Here is a 21,765-nt window from a genome sequence, read left to right as displayed (position 1 = left end):
GCAACTGTTTATCATACATCCTGATGCCTAGTCACCTTACCCCTATACATATCTACCTCCATCACTTCAGTATCCCTTCACTTTGTAAATATGGTATTGGAACTGACCCTGTATCATAGCTTCTTACTTTCTTGTGTTCTTCTCATTTCAAATGTTCATTTCTTGTGTGTTTTTGTTCAACCTCGTGTGCTAATTTGATATTGACCACTGCCTTGTTGGGTTTAGAGCTTGCAAGAAAGGCATTTCACCGTACTTGTTGTACACGTGACATTAAAACGTGAAACTTGAACGCCGCTCCTAAAGACTTCCTGTCTGCCAGCGCCACAGCCCTGGTCCCCTTCCTCCAAAGCGCATGCTCAACACACTGCTATAGAACCAGAGAAGAGCACATTCTTGTTTCACAGCCAAACATTACATATGTTCTGTTTCCTCCGTTTTTGTGTGTGTGTGTGTGTGTGTGTGGAGAAAGAAAATAATTCTTCCATGCGGCTGTGTGTGCCCTCCTCCCCTCTTATTTCCCAAACAGCATCTCTCATGTTTCAGCCATTTAATTGCTTTGGCTCCAAGTTCCCCCCCCCCCCCCCCCCCTCCCTTTCTATGCTTTCGTCTCCGAGTGAAAGGAGCGGAAGGCACTTCAGTGCTGATTAAAGTCTGCTTTTGGCTTCACTCTGTCTAAACCGAAGGGAGTGGGCTTCACTGGATTGGAATCATAGCCTGAGAAAAGGACCTTTTGAATTAGAAGCTCCTGCAACTCTGGTACTTTCTCAGGTATTTGTTCTGTGTCTTTGTTTAAGAGGCCTCAGAAGTGACACCCAACCAGTAGAGAGAATGTATCGCCGTAGAACATCCACTGTGTGTCGTGTAAAAGTGGTTTAAAACAGCCACCTGAAAGCGGCGAACGGTGAAAGAATACATTCCTAAAGTCTGTTAAAAGATAGAGTGAAGTCATGTCCTAATTCTCTGCTAGTGCACATTGCAGAGGCCTTTGTTGTATTCCCATCAAAGGGACTGTGTAATTTGGTCCCAATTCAGATTTACACTGTAAATGGGGGTCCAGTTCAGATTGACTTAGGTACACACTCTCTTGTGGGCACTAGATGAAAAATAAGTTTCTTTGCAGAAATAACCATACTTTCATCGCAGTGCTGTCTGCCCTATAGTATGCCCTACAGTATGCCCTACCGTATGTCCTATGTTGCACAATGACAACTGTATTTTGCAAATTTCTTTCATTGTTGTGATGTTTTGGTTGATTGTCCTTTACAGGTTTCCAATTCCTGTGACACCATCACACCATGCCTGAGGGGGCGGGCCGAGGCAGCCAGAGAAAGCCCAGCAACCAAGGTCAGAGGTCAACACTGACACTGTCACACCTGTGACGTTATTGTTGTGTGACGTCAGAGTATTCTATTCAACCTCAGATGTTTTAATATACTCTATGTCAATGTATGCAAAAAAATGTTACCTCAGCAGTTTCACACTGTAGCTACAACATAGTTAAAGATGCACTCCGGGATCTTAAGCACAATACATTTGTAACGAGTTGCACAAATTGGATTCGTAAAACATATCACACAAAATGGATGACGTCGTACACAATTGGATGACGTCGTACACAATTGGATGACGTCGTACACAATTGGATGACGTCGTACACTAAAAAGCGGGGACCCGTTTTGGCTCTTGAGCACCACTTTCAAAGCTACTGGCTGAAACTATACAAACGTTTGAGAGTGCATCTTTAATGACAAAGGAAGAGCTCAGTAATGAGCTAGCATGATGAAGAGCCACTAAGGTGGATTTCTGGTGTAACATTGGAGTTCTTGTGAACGGGATAGAATTAGAGTGCATGTTCTGTTTCCTGTATGTTTTGTGGCCGCTCGCAAAGTATAATGTTGAACAATGTTTAGGGGTAAAAAGAGAAGAAATCTCTCTATTCAGATTATACAGAAAAAAATAGGCTACAGAGCACGCCCAAGATAAGGGTGTCCAGTTAGCATAGGAATGACAACATGTCCAAATTGTCAAATTGACAAGAGGGAAGTGGTGAGACTATGGGAGGGCACTGCACGTGACTATATTTAGGCCTTAGTCTGCCCCTCTCCCACACCCCAAGTTTTCCCAACAAAGAGAGTGCTTATATTAACAGAGTCGATCATGAAATGTTGTGCAAATGCACATACAATGTGAATTGTTTAAGGGTGTTCACTTCTCATTGGACTTTCCACTTCATTGGACACACTTCCCTATGTTTACAGAGGACTTTCCAATGTAAACATAGGGAAGTTGGAAGGCCTTAGAGTGGCCTAGCTTTGGCTCAGCGTTGTGAAGGGTCACAAGATCAGATTTATGGGATTTATTGTACTGCATTGCAGGGTCATTTATTCCAACATAGAAAATACTGTTTCGCATAATGAAAAGTATGTTGCACTGCTTTTATAGGTGTTTTTATGGGTTTGTTTTTTCACCCTTTATTTAACCAGGAAAGCCCTTTAGTCGTTCCGGGGTCCGCTATAGTTTCACTCACTTCACGTGGTCTCCTTATATTATGTATTCTTTCAGGTTACTAGTACAGTCTCCTAACTCATTTGTACCGTCTAAAGCATTATCCTTCACTGACTGCCTGTCCCTCAGGTGTATTTAGCTCAAGTGAGAATGTTTGTTTTGCAGAATGCCCAGTGAGTTTCATCTAGATTAACACCCAGAAACACAGCGTGCTTGTTCGTCGTACTCACGGAGCCCAGTGGAGCCCACCAAGCAGCGCACTGTACTTTATGTCAAACACATCTCACAGAGACTCAGCCAGAGGAAAAGAGAGCTACTTTGTTGCCCTTTGAGCACTAGGTCAGTGTGACTTTGCCAGTTTGTGGTTAGTCGGACTCCCTACTAGTTTGTTGTTGCTGATGTTTTGGAATATGCAAATGACCCTTCAAAGTCCAGTTAACACGTCTCCCATTGAGCTCATTTGCACTTTCCCCCTGTCGCCCCTAGCAACAGTACCGAAGTCAAGCGTGTTCTCAGCTTAAAACAGTGTGTTGTTGGTCCCGACCACATCCTCTGGTGGGTTGTCAGGTGCAGGCCTCGTTCTACACACAACAGTCGGTACTGTTTTTGTCAGTTAGCAGAAGATCATCTTCCCCCTAAACTGTGTCATCTGTTTACTTTCTCTTTCCTAATATCAGACCTCAGGATAAGACCCAGATGCTGACAGTTCGAAGTAACAAAAGTTTATTGCAAAAACAGGAGGCAGGCAAACGACAGGTCAAGGGCAGGCAGAGGTCGGTAATCCAGAGCGGAGTCCGAAAGGTACAGAACGGCAGGCAGGCTCAGGGTCAGGGCATGCAAAAAACTAGAAAACAGGGACTTGAGATAAAACAGGAGGACGGGTTGAACACTGGTAGACTTGATGAGGCAAGACGAACTGGCAACAGACAAACAGAGAACACATGTATAAATACACAGGGGATAATGGGGCTGATGGGCTACATCTAAAGGGGGGTGGAGACAAGCACAAGTATAGGTGAAACAGATCAGGGTGTGACACTCAAAGTCCGTCTTTGACACACACACACATCAGCCTTGAAACTCCCCCAAATAACCAGTATTCTAAAACACCAAATAAGGCGAATGCAACATGAAAGGCCAGCATGTCCTTGTGGTTTTCTCTGCATGGTTCAGAGCTTTTTTTTCAGTTTCAGAAAGACCAGAAAATAGCAGCTGTGCCAAGCTCTCACCTCCTGTCTGCCCTTGCTTCATAAGTGACTTGCACCCTGACGTGTACTAAAACAGAATCTAAAAAATACTCTCTCTCTCTCTCTCTCTCTCTGCATGTCTCTCGCTACATGTCTCTCGCTAACACTGACAGTTCCTGTCTCTGTAGTCTGTACAGTCAGACTCACAAAGTGCTCTAGACAGGCCATTGCCAGATGAACGAGGTGAGATGGTGGTGTGCTGTCGGGGGAAAAAAAACAATCTATTGTAGTAACTGATAGTTGAGTTGGAGTGTGGTTGACGTAACTGAGTTTGGTTCAACGCCGGGCGGGCGGTGGATCCAGGCCAGAGGGTTCAGTGTGGGGTGTGGAGCTGGCTGGTCAGTGGTCTGAGAACTCTGCCTGAGTGGGACTGTCTGGGAGCCGAGCCCAAGTGTGTCAGTAGCAGCAGCAGTGTGGTGAATTAGTCGTTGGTTTGGATCCGGTAGATTAAACAGGCTGACCTCATGCGTTCTGGAGGGCAGGGGAGAGGCTGAGCTCACTGTTTAGCAGGTAGGTGAGTGTTGCTGTTTGCTGGAGTAGGTCTCTAATGGGTTATAACCATCAGTAGATGAAGGCATGCCCCTTTTGGCACTGCAGGAGACTGTTAGTACTGGTGATTGAGTTAGTGGGGCTGTCCTTAGCCCTCATTGGAGCATTACTGGATAAATGGAAATAGTAGACTGTTTTAGTCCTGCACTGACCAGTGTGCATATGCTTTATTTTACAGTAATATTTACCTGATTTGACTTTCTGGTTACATGGTCAATTGTTATTACACAATTCTGACCTAATAACTCATTCTTGTTTTTATGACATTAATGGTACTGTTCACCATTTTGTAGCAGGTAGTTAACAATACTGTGTTTAACTATTATATACTGTGCCAGAAAGTACCCATTGCTGCCACGTAATGTCTTAGCAAATACTAGGGAAATGGCAGCTGCAACAAATAAACCGCCGTTTATAAACTGTGTGGTTCCAGCACTGAACGCTGATTGGCTGACAGCCATGGTATATCAGACCGTATACCATGGGCATGACAAAACATGTATTTTTACTGCTCTAATTACGTTGGAAACAGGTTATAATAGCAATAAGTCACCTTGGGGGTTTGTGGTATATGGCCAATATACTGCAATTGTATATGCCTACCATGGCGCACCTTTGGTGATACGTCAAGTGTTCCACTTGAGCCCACATGGGTCTCTTGAGTTGATTTCATTATACTCTTACGACTCAATTGCCAGTTTTCCCCCCCATAATATGTGATTACGGTGACATTACTGTATAAAAAATGAGTAGTTGAATCAACAAAATCCTACTCATGCTAGTAGCCCAGATTGGCTACACTCTTAGAGAAAAGGGCTCTACCTGGAACCAAAAGGGTTCTACCTGGAACCAACAAGGGTTATTCAAGGCATTCTCCTATAGGGATAGCCGCAGATTTTTTTTTAGGTTGTAAATAGCACCTTTTTTTCTAAAAGTGTTAGTTTTTCTGAATGGGAGTGTTGGAAAACAACAGCTACCGCCCCGGCTTCAGGGTGAGGATAAAGGGTCAGGTATCATCTTTGACTAAAGCAATAAATATAGCACTGCGTATGCCCATGGAAACTCTGTCTATATACACATACTGCAAGTTTATAGTCTGTGTTAGCCTCGAATAAGGTCATTCCCAATTGGGCAGCCATGAGGTAGATACTCTTCATGGAAAACCACTCAGATTGGTTGTGAAAAATGTCTGCAATTAGAAAGTATAATATGAGTTTGGAGTAATTATACTGATTAATCCATTTTTCAAAATATAATTATTGGTTAACGATGCATCTGCCCTTTTGCACTCAAGTGTCTTAACATAAATATCCAATGTGTTTATGGGATAAGGGCTATTTGACCTCATTTTAACCCATTGTAAAAACAAAACAATGAAAAAAAGTAATTGAATCCTTGTTTATAATACAATTCATTTTAATAGGATAGCTTATCATAATTTACCTTTCTGTTTCCCAAAGTGCTAAGATTTCTTTATGCACAGTGAGTCTCACCTGGCATCTTACTAAATAGATCACCACCAGTCAAGCATTCACATCTATGTTTAGCTGGAGGGCATATTCTGCTGTCTTTCTCTTTTTTCTCTACTGAAGCCATCCATATTTTCCATCCACATAAGACTGGAGTCATTCTACTGCTTTTCTTGGAACCAGGCCAACGTAGATAAACACTGCCCTTCAAGCAGCTCAAGATTTCGCTTAAATCAAATTCGGGACAATTCATTCGGCCAAAAGTTCTTTAGAATCTTGTGTGAATGCCCTCGAGCAAGGAAACCATAGTGAATGTCTACAACAGCTAGCTAATGGTTAAATGAAGCTTTTGATAGATGGGGGTGCACACCACGGTCACAGACGCACAATCATGGTTCATTGCAATTCATAGTGATTCATGATTACTTGGTGGAATATGGGTAACATTTGAACAAGAGAGGAACAATCCATAGAGGTTCTAATGAAGATTACGTACCTAAATAAGGAGTTGTTGTTTTCGTCGTTTAAGGGTTAGTGAGCTAGCGAGGCAAGTACCAGTCGTCTGAATTGAACAATTATGCCACAGGCAGTTATGGATTGTTCCTCTCCGTTGGCCCGAGAGGGCAGCCATTGAAGCACCACCACTTCTACATTTTACTCTCAACACAGTGAAAGTCTTTTTTTTTGTAGCCCGGGCTTATCTCATGCTCATTTACCGTGGCAACCAGTCTATTTTCTCTCCAATTGTTTGCTTTCAGACAGAACTGTTCTCTGTCTAGTGTTCTGTTCCCTGTGTTTAATTGGCCTTACCTGACAATGCTGAGATGGTCCCAGTAAAGGGAGTCATTGGGACCTCAGTGAATCTACTCCACCGACCGGCGGATAAAGCTGGGGGGGGAATTGGTCTCTCTGTTTCCTGTCTGCCCTGATTTGGCTTTGTGTGTTTTTGCATAAAAGTGCAGGAGGTTGCCAGAACAAGAAGATTGACGGCGCAATTGTAGCAACCAAACTGTGAAAAAAAAGAGTTGTTCTCGTAGTTACACCTTTTTTTTGACACCCCTTGGTTCCTGCATGGCAGCTTTGTGGTCATGTTCAGAGGAACACAAAGGAAGCTGTTCAGTCAGCCTGTTCTGAAGTTCATGGCAGAAATTAACCTGCACATTAGTCTTGTAGTACTGTAAGTCTTTTGTCTTATTGTTCCCCAAGAGAAGAAGTGTTCTGGCACCTCTTTCTGCTGATGGTTGGTTGGAATAGTTTGTGTTGATTTATGTTGACATGACATTGACTGTTTCATCCTTTTCTCTCCTCCTTTTCCCCATCTTCTCCCTTCTTCCCTCACCCAGCTGCCAAGCGCACCTCCTCCGTGTCCTCCCTGAGCAGCATTGTGGGTAGGATGGCCTCGTCGGAGAGCGCCTGCCGCGGGAGCTGCACCTCGGTCAACACGGTGTGCTCGGACAGCGACCGCACGGCCAGCCTCAGCTCCTCTGCCTCCTCTGCCTCCCTGCAGGACGTACACTCTTCCTCCTCCTCCTCGCTGCCCTATGGGGCCGTGCCTGCCTACCCCTCCTCGCCGCAGCGCAATGGCTCCGACATCAGCCTGGACCTAACCCCTCTCTCCCTGCTCCCAGCGGGGGTAAGCCCTGCCACTGCCGCGTCCCCGCCCAAGCTGTCTCGCTTGGAGAGGGTGGCGCTGGAGATAGTGGAGACGGAGCAGGCGTATGTGAGGGACCTGAAGAGCATCGTAGAGGTAAGAAAGAAGTCTTCCTCTCCCCTTTCCTCCCCTCCTCTCATTGCCTCTCCTCCTGTCCTCAGTACTGTCTGTGTGTCTCCTCTCTGAGATCTGGCCTGGTGCTGGTACTGGGCTGAGGGCAGCTACACCTGGCCAGTAAATCTAGCTACGGGAATTACTACCACCATTCCTGGTACTTGGCACCATTTTGACATGGAAAGAATAGGGTTTAACATGATCATCATATGGTTTACATATTGGCATGTATACAGTTTACAGTATACATATTGAGTTGATTATTTCTGAATTGGAAATACCACAATGCCTAATGACTATAATGAAACTGGAACTCATGGATACTGTAGTTGTGTCAGCAGTTTTTCAACCCCTTTCTACGGAAGAACTCCTCGACTCTCCCACCAGCTTCCTATTAGTAAAATGTGAACAATGCTTTCATCCCCTCCTCGTTCAGTGGCCATCTTAGAGCCCTGTCTGGCCTCCCCGTGTGCCTCTGTGGCTACATCCATCAGTGGCCCAGGTGGAACGCGAGGCGGGCAAGAGGAGGGCATGGCACAAGATGAAAGCAGCAGTAAATCCAAGTAATTTCTTCAAAAGGATGTTTCATACTCCTATCCGACAGGGTCAGCTGACTTGTGACAATGAGGAGTCTGTGACTGATCACTCACACACGCTAACGTATGCTCGCATACTCACACACATACTCACACACACATACACTGATACCACACTCGTGCACGCACATTTACATGCACGCACACACACAGATGGATGATTCGTTTGAGAAGGAACAGAGTGTGGTTGTTGAGTCAGGGGCCCTTTGGGTGGACGACAGTCAACACGTTTATCATATTGCCATTGGAAGCTGATGGAACTAGAGGATTTAGCTGTGACCTTTAACTTCTTATGGCTGGGGCAGTATTGAGTAGCTTGGATGAATAAGGTGCCCAGAGGTGCCCAGAGTAAACTGCCTGCTACTCAGTCCCAGTTGCTAATATATGCATCTTATTAGTATATTTGGATAGAAGACACTCTGAAGTTTCTAAAACTGTTTGAATGATGTCTATGAGTACAACAAAACTCATATGGCAGGCAAAAACCTGAGAAAAAATTCAACCAGGAAGTGGGAAATCTGAGGTTGGTCGTTTTTCAACTCATTCCCTATTGAAGATACAGTGGGATATTGGTCATGTTGCACTTCCTAAGGCTTCCACTAGATGTCAACAGTCTTTAGACTTGTCTGATGACTTGTCTGATGCTTCTACTGTGAAGTGGGGCCGAATGAGAGGGGAATGAGTCAGAGGTCTGGCAGAATTCCTTGAGCTCGTGACGCTCGTTCACGTGAGAGCGAGCTCTGTTCCATTGTTTTTTTTACAGACAAAGGAATTCTCCCGTTGGAACATTATTGAAGACATATGTTAAAAACATCCTAAAGATTGATTCTATACTTCATTTGACATGTTTCTACGGACTGTAACGGAAATGTTTGACATTTCGTCTGCTCCTAGTGAACACGCTTCGAGAGTTTGGATTTGTTTACCAAACGCGCTAACAAAAGGAGCTATTTGGACATAAATTATGAACATTATCGAACAAAACAAACATTTATTGTGGAACTGGGATTCCTGAGAGTGCATTCTGATGAAGATCATCAAAGGTAAGTGAATATTTATAATGTTATTTCTGACTTCTGTTGACTGCACAATATGGCGGATATCTTTTTGGCTTGTTTGGGCTCTGAGCGCCGTACTCAGATTATTGCATGGTTTGCTTTTTCCGTAGAGCTTTTTTGAAATCTGACACAGCGGTTGCATTAAGGAGAAGTGTATCTAAAGTTCCATGTATAACATTTGTATTTTCATCAACATTTATAATGAGTATTTCTGTAAATGTATGTGGCTCTCTGCAAATACACCAGATGTTTTTGGAACTACTGAACATAACGCGCCAATGTATACTGAGATTTTTGATATAAATATGAACTTTATCAAACAAAACATACATGTATTGTGGAACATGAAGTTCTATGAGTGTCATCTGATGAAGATCATCAAAGGTTAGTGATTCATTCTATCTCTATTTCTGATTTTTGTGACTCCTCTCTTTGGCTGGGAAAATGGCTGTGCTTTCCTGTGACTTGGCTCTGACCTAACATAATCGTGGTGGTGCTTTCGCCATAAAGCCTATTTGAAATCGGACACTGTGGTGGGATTAACAAGATGTGTATTTTTAAAATGGTGTGAAATACTTGTATGTTTGAGGAATTTTAATTATGGGATTTCTGTTGTTTTGAATTTGGCACCCTGCACTTTCACTGGCTGTTGTCATATCGATCCCGTTAGCGGGATCTCAGCCCTAAGAATTAAGGTAGGCCAGGAATCAGGAGTCTCTCTATGGGATTGAGGGGGAAAAGAGAGGAAAGACAGCCTTAAAGGAATAGAGGAAGTGACATCACTGTCAATGTCTCATTTTTGTTTTGGCCAGCGTTCCCTTGAAAAACTAATTTGCATCTCTTTTCCTGGTTTAGTGTTATGATTAGGTTTAGGTTTACGTTTAGGGTTAGATTTAGGTTTATGTTTAGATACAGGGTTAGGTTTAGGGTTAGATTTAGGTGTAGGGTTAGGTTTAGGTTTAGATATTGTGTAGAGGTTAGGCTAAAAGTCCATTTAAACTTGATCTGAAAATGTGGTCGGAGTGATGCAATTGCGGAGCTTTCAGAGGCATGCAGAGACCAAATCAAGCTCCGTACCACATCGCCGTGCACCTCTCAAATTTTGTAACAATGCGGAGAGCTCTGCATTGACATGATTGGCTGACAGTAGGTGAGGGTGAGAGGCCCTGTATAAACACAAACTCACTTCCTTGACAACTTCCTTCACAACAGCTCTGCTCCGTTAAGTACAAGAAGTATGAAAGCCCTGATGCCTGCGGAGGCCGCGTTGCAGTAAATGCTGTAAATCAAATCAAATCAAATGTCATTGGTCACATACACATGGTTAGCAAATGTTATTGCGAAAATGCTTGTGCTTCTAGTTCCGACAGTGCAGCAAAATCTAAAAAGTAATCTAACAATTACACAACAACTACCTAATACACACAAATCTAACTAAAGCAATGGAACAAGAATTAAGGGGTTCTGCCTCTGCTTTGATGTGGAGACAGAGAGGGAATGTTGCCAATGGCATTCATTAGCAAGTGGTAGTCAGCAGGTGGTGCAATCAGCACTCTGGGAGAACGGGGCTGAGAGCAGAGGGTTAAATGTGTGTGTGTGTGTGTGTGTGTGTGTGTGTGTGTGTGTGTGTGTGTGTGTGTGTGTGTGTGTGGGGGGGGGGGGGGGTGGTTACGAGAGAGAGGAGGTGGGAGAAAATAGAGAGGAAGAGAACATTTCTTCAGGACATGTGATGATAGGTGTGTGGGGTATGGGTTAGAATGGCTGAAATGGAACCCTTGTTCCTTTTGCTTGACAGTTCTTTTGAAGTTCAGCCTTTACGAGCCAATAAAAAGAGCAGGCATTTGACTGAGCTAGCCTGTGCAGGGATGCCTTCCAGATCAAATGTCCATACATTTGTTTTTGCGGACAGGGATTTGGGCCAGACCACGGCTGTTTTATCGATCTGTGGGCCTCTGAGTTGATGGAATGGAGTTCGGTGTTGGCTGATCCAGAGTGCTGACTGTGTGAGTTGCACATGTGATGTCTATCGGCTCGAGCGTTCGTTAGGCTCAGCCTTTACCAGTTATGGAAATCTGGTTTTGATCCAGGGATGATGTCAAAGTTGCTGGTAATAAGAACCAAGTATGATGATTTGAGTGTGTGTGTGCGTGTGTGTGTGTGTGTGTGTGTGTGTGTGTGTGTCTGTGTGTACAGTTTATTAGCTTGCCTTCTGTATGTTGTGCATGTGTGAGCTCCCATATTGCTCCTATAGGTCTTGAATGTGCAACATACAGTGTTTTGGAAGACACAGGAAGAGAAAATGGGGAGAGCCGGGGCGAGCCAGGGAGAGCGAAGCCCCCTTTCATTCTCGCTGTACTCCTGCCAAATAGGACAGGAAATTGGGGGTGGGGGTTTGGGGGAAAGGAGCATTTTTAGCCTCTCTTTGGCTGTAACCCCCAGTTTGGGGCACATGAAGAGGGGATGGAGGGGCCCTCGCAGGCAGCACAGAGGGACAAACTCCTTTCTCCAAATTCCAACCTAGATTCTCAGACAAAGAGACCAAAACCTGCCGGCTGCTCTGGCCTCTCTCGCTCTTTCTCTCTCTCTCTTTCCTTCTCTTTTTCATTCTAGCTGTCTTTCTTCCTTTCATAGTGAAACATTTATCTCTTTCTCAATTTCTTCTGCCTTTCTATTCTTGTGCTCTCTTGCATTTAACCCTCTTATGTCTAAATTTTCCCCTCTAGTCTCTTCCTCATTCTTACTGTCTTCTCTCTTCTGTCAATTTCTCACGCATCTGTCTGTCTCTCTCTCTCCTCCTCTCGCTATGGGCCCTAATTGCCCTCCCAAAGGAGTGTGCGTGCGTGTGTATTTTGAACTTCACTTGTCCCCTGTGTTTAACTCATTACATTCTCACATTCCCAGGTCCCTTCCCAATAGCTATCATTCAAGGATCTAGGTCAAATGACAGTGCACACCAGTACAGGGGTGTGTGTGTGTGCGTGTGCGTGCGTGTGCGCGCGTGTGTGTGTGTGTGTGTGTGTGTGCACACGCAAGGGGGAATTCTTGTTCACCCCTGACTGCCTGTAAGTCGACAGTAATTACAGTGCCAGTGTACCCTTGCCTTTAAAAGGTGATGAGTGTGACGGGAGCCCCACTTATTTTCGCCTCATTTTGCCCTACCTCGGCTTGTTTGCTTTTCCCAGAGCCCCGGTGGCTCTGGAAACAAACACAACTGGAGACAAAGCAACAACATAAAACTCCACATTTTACCCTCCAAGAATGTACCCTAGGCGCGCTCCACTCTGCTCGACTCCGTCAGGTTTGGGGGCCATTGAAGCTCCCTTCCCGGTCTTAACGCCCTGCCATCCCCACCTCGTACCCCCTCGTACCTCCCTCTCTCATGCATACTTTGTCTGTTTGTTTATTCACACCCGTTTATTTTTGCAGTCAAGTTGGCTTCATGTTATTTTAACGTGCTTTGTTTTTCTGTTGTTGGCTTGTTCTCGCTGGCCAGAATGGTAACTGGGTCTCTGGGTGGGCCGCAGCCACCCTCACGGCTACTCAGATCTCTCTGTTAAACTCAGACTAACAGAATGAACTGCAACCCTGGATAGGATCCTTTGTGGTTTCTCCACTGGGTTGGCATCTGGAGAGAGAGTTGTCTGTAGGATGTGGCGTTATCAGATGGGCTTGTTGGCCACTTAAAAAGCCAGCTGGTTATAAGACTATTGGGCCCTGGAGGGCTCTGATAAAGCGCTGACAGCAAGCCTAGATAAGGCCTTTTAGCCTGACTACTGATCACTACATTGGTGGTGGGAGACTTGGAGAGTATTGTGCTCTGGGCCTGTGGATTGGCCAGCCATATTTTGAAGCCCCCTTCTTTCCTAAGGCCCTTAGCCTTAGGAGTGCTCTCTCCCAGGCTTCGTGGAGCAACGTGCCCTGAGGTTGGTGGTATTTGGGGATGTTAGTCTGTGTTCTTAGGTGGGACATATCATTTATCTCATGAGACTAGAGCATGGCTTTATTTCCCAGGTCAGAGAGAGGAGCACAAAAGGAAAATACAAATATTGTAACTGTTAGGCCTTTGCCACTTTTGTTAATTGCTAGGTTTGCTTTCTTGGGCTTCTCAGTGTGTTTACAATAAGGATCGGTGTAGGGCTCAAGTATACGTTTTTTTCTCACGAAGAAAGCCTTGATGATAATTCAATTACAAATGACCCTAAGACAGCTAACAGAGAATCATCTGGATGTAATGAAGGGACGACGCAGGGGAGGGACAAAGAAGGGACTTTTGTCCATTTAAGCAACTAGGCATTTTGTGTTATGAAGTCAGAAACAAATGAACATGAAGTATGAATGATGAGATTATGATGAAGATTGTATTTAGTTTATTTAGTCAATAAACATACTGACGTGCATTTACAGTACAGAATCACATTCACAGTATCTCTCTCTCTCTCTCCCTCTCTCTCTCTCACTCTCGCTCTCGCTCTCTCTCTCAGGACTACCTGGGTTGCATCATTGACTGTGGGGACCTGCCACTCAAGCCGGAAGAAGTCAGCACTCTGTTCTGCAACATTGAGGACATCTATGAGTTCAACAGGTCGGTTAGTGTGTGTTTTCTCTGTCTCTGTCTGCTTACGTGTTCGACCTACCTCATCCTCACTGGTCACCACAGCTGTTAGATTGCATCAGCCCTGAACTGGGGTCGATGAGATGCGTCCTCATGCTTTTCTGTAGATCTTAGCATGTCGCAGGTAGGCTACATCTTTCATCTCAGTGCAATGTCTTAATGGTGATCAATGTTACCACCTGTCAACGAAAATTGAATATTTTCCATTTCACTCGGCTCAATTTCACTCAGCTCTGATCCGTGTTAAATCCTACAACTATGGTGGTGAAATCTCTCCTGCAGCTGCTTTTAAACCCTACCCTCCTTTCTCCTCTGTTTCTCCACTTGTCTCTGTCCTCTCACTCCTCTGCTCCATGCTCTCGCTCTCTCTTTCTGTGTCGAGGCAGCTTGTGTACAGGCTGCAGCCTGGGTGGCAGGGATGTACGTTTAATGTGCTGCAGACACAATGGCTGGCCCACCAGACAGACAATGTGCAGACACCGGGGCAGAGAGAGTATGAGAGAGTATGAGAGAGGCAGAGAGAGTATGAGAGAGGCAGAGAGAGTATGAGAGAGGCAGAGAGAATATGAGAGAGGCAGAGAGAGTATGAGAGAAGCAGAGAGAGTATGAGAGAGGCAGAGAGAGTATGAGAGAGGCAGAGAGAGTATGAGAGAGGCAGAGAGAGTATGAGAGAGGCAGAGAGAGTATGAGAGAGGCAGAGAGAGTATGAGTGAGTATGAGAGAGTATGAGTGAGGCAGAGAGAGTATGAGAGAGGCAGAGAGAGTATGAGAGAGGCAGAGAGGGTATGAGAGAGGCAGAGAGAGTATGAGAGAGGCAGAGAGAGTATGAGAGAGGCAGAGAGAGTATGAGAGAGTATGAGAGAGGCAGAGAGAGTATGAGAGAGGCAGAGAGAGTATGAGAGAGGCAGAGAGAGTATGAGAGAGGCAGAGAGAGTATGAGAGAGTATGAGAGAGGCAGAGAGAGTATGAGAGAGGCAGAGAGAGTATGAGAGAGGCAGAGAGAGTATGAGAGAGGCAGAGAGAGTATGAGAGAGGCAGAGAGAGTATGAGAGAGGCAGAGAGAGTATGAGAGAGTATGAGAGAGGCAGAGAGAGTATGAGAGAGGCAGAGAGAGTATGAGAGAGGCAGAGAGAGTATGAGAGAGGCAGAGAGAGTATGAGAGAGGCAGAGAGAGTATGAGAGAGGCAGAGAGAGTATGAGAGAGGCAGAGAGAGTATGAGAGAGTATGAGAGAGGCAGAGAGAGTATGAGAGAGGCAGAGAGAGTATGAGAGAGGCAGAGAGAGTATGAGAGAGGCAGAGAGAGTATGAGAGAGGCAGAGAGAGTAGAGAGAGTATGAGAGAGGCAGAGAGAGTATGAGAGAGGCAGAGAGAGTATGAGAGAGGCAGAGAGAGTATGAGAGAGGCAGAGAGAGTATGAGAGAGGCAGAGAGAGTATGAGAGAGTATGAGAGAGGCAGAGAGAGTATGAGAGAGGCAGAGAGAGTATGAGAGAGGCAGAGAGAGTATGAGAGAGGCAGAGAGAGTATGAGAGAGTATGAGAGAGGCAGAGAGAGTATGAGAGAGTATGAGCGAGTATGAGAGAGGCAGAGAGAGTATGAGAGAGGCAGAGAGAGTATGAGAGAGTATGAGAGAGGCAGAGAGAGTATGAGAGAGGCAGAGAGAGTATGAGAGAGGCAGAGAGAGTATGAGAGAGGCAGAGAGAGTATGAGAGAGGCAGAGAGAGTATGAGAGAGGCAGAGAGAGTATGAGAGAGTATGAGAGAGGCAGAAAGAGTATGAGAGAGGCAGAGAGAGTATGAGAGAGGCAGAGAGAGTATGAGAGAGGCAGAGAGAGTATGAGAGAGGCAGAGCGAGTATGAGAGAGGCAGAGCGTGTATGAGAGAGGCAGAGCGAGTATGAGAGAGGCAGGCAGAGAGAGAGGCAGGCAGAGAGAGAGGCAGGCAGAGAGAGAGGCAGGCAGAGAGAGAGGCAGGCAGAGAGAGAGGCAGGCAGAGAGAAAGGCAGGCAGAGAGGGGCAGGCAGAGAGGGGCAGGCAGAGAGAGAGAGGCAGAGCAAGAGAGAGAGAGAGACTTGGAATACTTGGATACTATCCAGCGAGCCCAGTTATGGTCACAGCAGCACTCAAGGTTAAGGTATACGTCTTCTGTCTTGGTTCACCAGATTTTGCATACCACAAAGGAGGCTTGAGATTGATTATATGTGTGAGATTATGTTCCGTACACAGTGGCACGGCAGCGTATCTGAGCTGTACTCCGGCTAGATGTTTTCAGATTGCTGTTTACCCTTTTATATGTTTCCTGGAAACCGTTTACAGGAGAGCAAAGAGACAACCATTTGGCTCACTATAGTTGCTCAAGCAATTTTACTTTGTCTAACTGTAGCCTGATTTTCATACATTTCCCCGTTTCAGGAGTGATGCATTGTTTATGCCAGCAGCATACCACCCTGCTGGCTTGCTTCTGAAGCTAAGCAGGGTTGTTCCTGGTTAGTTCCTGGATGGGAGACCAGATGCTGCTGGAAGTGGTGTTGGAGGGCCAGTAGGAGGCACTCTTTCCTCTGGTCTAAAAAACTCTTTCGGGACATTAAATGGGTGTCCTGACTCTCTGAGGTCATTAAAGATCCCATGGCACTTATTGTAAGAGTAGGGATGTTAACCCCAGTGTCCTGGCTAAATTCATAATCTGGGCCTCAAACCATCACGGTCACCTAATAATCCCCAGTTTACAATTGGCTCATTAATCCCCCTCTCCCCTGTAACTATTCCCCAGGTCGTTGCTGCAAATGAGTACGTGTTCTCAGTCAACTTACCTGGTAAAATAACGGATAAATAAAATTGGTACAGTGTTTGTGATTATTTGTCTGGAATAGTGAATGTGTCAAGGAAAAACAGGAATTATTACTATGTCAGTATTGAGTTGAGTGATGGGAACATTGGAGGAGGGAGAAATGGCAGGGATGAGTTTGGCCCGGCAGCTTCCAGTGAAGCCCTGGGAAGAGTACCGCTCATATTTTTCATATTTCCTCAACACTCCTCGCCCTGCCCCCCTGCTGACACTCTTGTTTTCACACTTCAGTCTCAGGGCCCGTGCCAAGTCGTCTCTTTTCATTACATACCCCCCCCCCCCCCACATGAGTAAGTACTCACACCCTTCTCCAACTCCAATATGCTTCCTGCCCCCGGTTCTCATGGGAAATGGCCTCACTGTTGCAGAAAGAAACAGAGCGAGAGAGAGTTAGGGATTTCTCCCGTCTGCTCCAGGTTCTGTGCAGTGTAACTCATTGCAGTACAGTAAAGTATGTGCATCAGTGCCAGGGGTTTATCCCCATCGCTCGTTGCCGTGGGGCTAGCGAGGCCATAAATTACATTTGTTTGTAATGAACAGAATGAGAGCAGTCAGTTCCCTAACAGGCACCCAGGGAGAAAAAAAAGAATTGTTTGCTAACTCTCCTTCTTTTTTTCATCACTCAAAGTAGCACACTGTTCATCTGTGGAAAAAAAGGATTGACCTCATTTTTATCCTCTCCTTTCCCCAATAAGTAGAGAAAAAAATCCACCTTTTTCTCTCTCGTCCTTTTTCTTGTTCTGCCTTTTCTAAATCTCATCTCCTCATCGCTGTGGTATGCAGCCCCTGTATCCACACTGGTGTTGTTATGTCTACTTTCTTGGCCTGTTCTCCAGGCAGCATACGGATGTCGTTTGCCGTGCCGCGGTGGACAAAGCCTGGTGTAGAGTTCTGGACCCTGTTGTGAGCAGACCGAACCGCAGCAAGAGACAGGGCACAGCCTGGTGAACAGTACAGCCATGACAGACAGACAGACAGACAGACAGACAGACAGACAGACAGACAGACAGACAGACATACATACATACATGCTCTGTACTATTCTAGTAGTTAGTCAAAGACCAGTAGTGCGTTCAATCTTGTCCATCTTTATTAGATTCACGCTGAGTAGAAACTGTGGCTGAACAGGCCACTATGATAGTCAGATAAGTGCTAAATTGTCTATTCTGTCACGGAAAAAGGATCTGTATCACTGGCCTAGTACCTTATAGATTTATCTCTATGGATACGTGACAAAGACGTGGAATCGTGACCTCTACCTTTTTCTAACCCAACTCATAATGAGTGACCGAGAGACAGACACGGAGGCAGAGAGATCAGTCAGGCCTGAGCTTATCAAGATGACTTAACTGTCTCTTCCTTAGAATCCCTGCCCATCCTCTCTTTCGTCTCTCTGTTCCAAATCCCTCATTTGGAAAGTTTGCCAGAGACGATTGAATCCTCAGTAGGCTAACACAGAAACAAAGAAACCGAGAGACAGAGAGAGAGAGAGAGAGAGAGAGAGAGAGATAGAGACTTTACTACTGCACATGAAGATGTTTAATTGCATTGTTTGAGTGCCATGGTTTATCTCTTGCATCTGTCTAAGGCCTGGTGCAAAGTCAGCCACGACTCACTCGCAAAGTTCATTTCAACTAGAAACGTAGACGTTTCAAAATGAACACACATTTTTTGTTGTTGTTGCGTGCAGCTCCTGTACAGTATAATGACAATGAGAGGTAGAGGATCTGATAGAATAGCCTAATAAGAAACACGTGTTCTGTATAGTATCACGGGTTTCAAAGCTGGCTATGGACAGCGTATTTTGATAGTTCCTGACGTTACAGTATAAACAGATCAATTACCTCCAGTGGCTGTGGATAATGGTTTTATAACCCGTTTGGTGTACCACTGCTATTTCTTATACTGCTGGTGGAATGTGGACGCGTGGCACCATAGAAATGTAGAAGTATCATTATTGCAATGGTCTGAGGGGCTTTTCCCCGTTCTAGAAATTCTATTTCTATGTGTGGCTATGTATGTTTGAGTTTGAGTTTATTTTTTATTTTTAAAGGGACAGTGCACATTAATCAACGTTTCAGTAAAAGTGCCGGTTTTAGCCAGCCGGCTAATTTTCAACCGCAGTCCCGGGGCAGGTTATTAAAAACAATTACAATATAGACAATAGCAACATAGAACAAGCAAGACGTAGCATACAGACAGAGCAACATAAAACAAAAAGCAGCAAGACAAAATTCATAAAAGTAACAAAGTGTTTCCACACCTCACAAGCTACAGGCAACAGACAACATGTCTGATTCATTCAACTTCTCATGGAGTAGACGTGTTGCTTGTGGAACGTACAGTAGGGGGGGTTGGGCTCTGGGGCCCATCGCTCATGGTGGTGGCCTGTGTGTGGTGACATTTAGTCAAGCCTGGTTAGTTCCTCCACTATGTGTGATTTAGGCCACACTGTGACCCCTGCATGCTTGGCTCGGGTCACGGCTCCTATGAAGTCCCGCACGATAGGCATAACCCCTTACCCTCTCACTCCTGTCCAGTCAGAGTCAGTCTGAGTGCTAAGCCCCCTCACCCGCTCACAGTCATCCCTGTGACCCGGAGGTCTGCCTGAGAGGGAATCTTCCCTCTTACCCTGGTTGGCTGGGATCCAGGAAGGGCCAGTCCCCCAAACCGTGCTCTCTGTTTTTATCTGCCGTGGCTCATGTGGGAGTGGCTGGTGTTGCTGAGGATGCGGTGTCACATGAAAGAAGTTCTCACTTTGAGAGAGGCGATGAAGTCGGCATGTGAAGATACTCAGGGAATGGATTGGGAACATAAAGCCAGCAAGGTTCAAGTGCATATAAACACTCTGATTTAGGGATGTAGATAGGTCTCTGTTGTTTTTGTCTGGCACTTACTGTGTCGTTACTCAAGAGGAAACAGATCTGCAAGGGCTTTAATCTAATGCAGAGATCGCACTCCATGAGAGAGGAATGCTTATTAAAGGAGAAAGGAGGGAAGTGAGGCGTACAGGAGGAAAAGAGAAGGGGGGGATACTGGCTGCATGGAAGGTAAATAAACTAGGGCTCCCCACAAGCACAGTGAAAAGAGAGGTTCAGAAGTGCGTCAACGGAAAGAATGAAACAAAGGGAGGGAGCGTGTGAGGTCATTGATGCAGTGCGCCTCGCAGGTGACCCCCCCCCCCCCCCCCCCCCCCTACCCGTTTGACTGTAACGCTTTGGGAAATATATGACTGTAGAGGGATCATCTGGAGGAGGCTCCTCTTTCCTCTCACAGTTCACCCTCTTATCTAGAAGAGGAGCAAATGCACATACGTTAATAACCAGATTGTCATGTGTCAGTAGATTGTCAGTAGATTGTCATTAGGCTTCATTTAAAACTAGTTTTCCACTGACCTCAAATATGGAGCGTCTCTGTTAAACGTCTATGGATGTAGTGTTTTAGTCAGGAAAAGCTGGGAAAGTAATTAGTAGGTTGGTTACAAGTATAACGCAAGTCCAAGACAGCCAAATACATTCCAGGACTTTTGTCTTAAAGTACCAGGCCCTGCTAGTAAGTGCCAAGCCTTAATTAAATCCAATGTTTGCAAACATGCTACAGCACTGCAGATGTAGTCTTGTTGAAAGCCCTTTGCTCTTGCAGATGGAGGGAAATGTCTCCGTGGTGGCATGTTCTTTGTTCCCTCTTTCCCTTTGTCTTTGTCTGTCAACAACAGGATTCAGACATCAGTCAGGGCCAGTGGCACGCAGAGACACCCTGCTCTGTGGCCATTTGATAAAAACCACCCATAATTCCCCCTTGCTTCCCGCAAAACCCTAATGACGCCCTCTCACCGCGGAGGGAAGCCGCGAAACAAGCCTCGTCTCTGAGGGAGGAGAGAGCGACGAGAAGGAATGGAGGGCTGCGGTTTCGCTCCAAACTTTTCACCCCGTCCATATGAAGGCGAACTCCGGGTGTTTACAGAGCGCCTCTCTGTTTTCCTTCGGAAGAGGGGGGATCCCGGGAGACAGACCAGTCCGGCAGCCCCGGGCCTCTCAGAGATGCGGGGAAGTTGGGCTTCGCTAATGAATTGAGTGCAGATGGGCTGCTTATCACGTCGTGTCACCTCAGATATGGGCTGATGGGGCTGCGGTGAATGACACCTTCAGTTTCAGCTCACTGTCCAGGAATGTGAGGCTAGTCGTCTCTGTTGAGATGTCCCAGTAACCACCAGAGACTGCCATTACAGCCATTAGTCACATCAACCTCCATCTTCTCCTAATCGGAGCCGGAATTCAAAACGCATCGCTGTCCCTCAACTCTCCCCTCCTCACTACTGTTCTTTACCTTTTCCACCATCTCCAGCCAAGAAAATTCTGCACCGATAGTTTTGATTCATTCAGATACTGAAAGGAGAGACCCGCCGCTCTCTCCCCCCGCTGACATCCACGAAGTAGGAGGAGGTTAATCAGAAGTTACAGGCTCCTGGAGAGAGCTTGCGTATGTGTTTCATAAGAGTTCTGTCCATGGTGATGACGGGGCTGGGGTGTTAAAAGTAGTCTGATCCAGGTCTGTGTTTGTAAGGTGTGGGGGTTGGGGAGGCTGTAGTGGGACAGCTGGAAAGGGGTTCTGGTTGGGGTTGGCTGATGTGGGGCTAGATGTGTCCCATCTGCATGCATTTAGGAGATAGTTTGGAAGGATCGGAAGGGGAGACATGAACGAATACTTTGTGGAAATGGAGTTGGGATTTGGGATCCGTTCCCTGCCAGGATCGTCTTCGACACCAGCTCCAAGGGCCTCAGTGGAGACGGAATAACAGTCTCCAAACAAAGTTCTCATGAACTGTCCTAGACCTTGACAAACTCACATGCACTCATAAGCACTGCACAGTGTCTACCAAGAAATGTCTGCGCTGTCCATTTTATATAGCCGTGTATGTGCTCATCATTATGTGTTATGAGTAGTTGTTACATGGATGTTCTGGTATTTGACAGTGTGAGAGCTGTTGTACTGATTTGTAGAGCGTGAGTCCCAGGGATGTAGACGAGTTACAGTGATGTTTCCATGACCTCTGTGTGTTGCAGTGATACGTTTACATTGCTGTACTGGTGTTCTCATGGCCCATAACTGACCTCTGTCTGTC

The 21,765-nt window shown here is 45.7% G+C and overlaps 1 protein-coding gene across 3 annotated transcripts in view; it reads left to right on the top strand.

Annotated features, from left to right (window-relative positions):
• The window catches only part of LOC139385873 (pleckstrin homology domain-containing family G member 3-like), a 60,346-nt gene that overhangs the window by 19,965 nt on the left and 18,616 nt on the right, over positions 1 to 21,765 (top strand). The window contains exons 1-4 of one of the 3 annotated variants that reach the window (XM_071131155.1): positions 689 to 756; positions 1,267 to 1,344; positions 7,114 to 7,517; positions 13,671 to 13,771. In XM_071131155.1, the coding sequence (XP_070987256.1) occupies positions 1,296 to 1,344; positions 7,114 to 7,517; positions 13,671 to 13,771 (554 nt within the window). In that variant the 5' untranslated portion in view covers positions 689 to 756; positions 1,267 to 1,295. Of the gene's footprint in view, positions 1 to 688; positions 757 to 1,266; positions 1,345 to 4,052; positions 4,263 to 7,113; positions 7,518 to 13,670; positions 13,772 to 21,765 lie in introns of those variants that run through there. The other 2 variants (XM_071131154.1, XM_071131156.1) reach the window with 2 other exon arrangements.

Source organism: Oncorhynchus clarkii, chromosome 27 (assembly GCF_045791955.1).
Source record: "Oncorhynchus clarkii lewisi isolate Uvic-CL-2024 chromosome 27, UVic_Ocla_1.0, whole genome shotgun sequence".
Classification (NCBI taxonomy): Eukaryota; Metazoa; Chordata; class Actinopteri; order Salmoniformes; family Salmonidae; genus Oncorhynchus; species Oncorhynchus clarkii.
The sequence above is the reverse complement of the archived record's forward strand: the minus strand, read 5'-3'. Positions and strand labels throughout refer to the sequence as shown.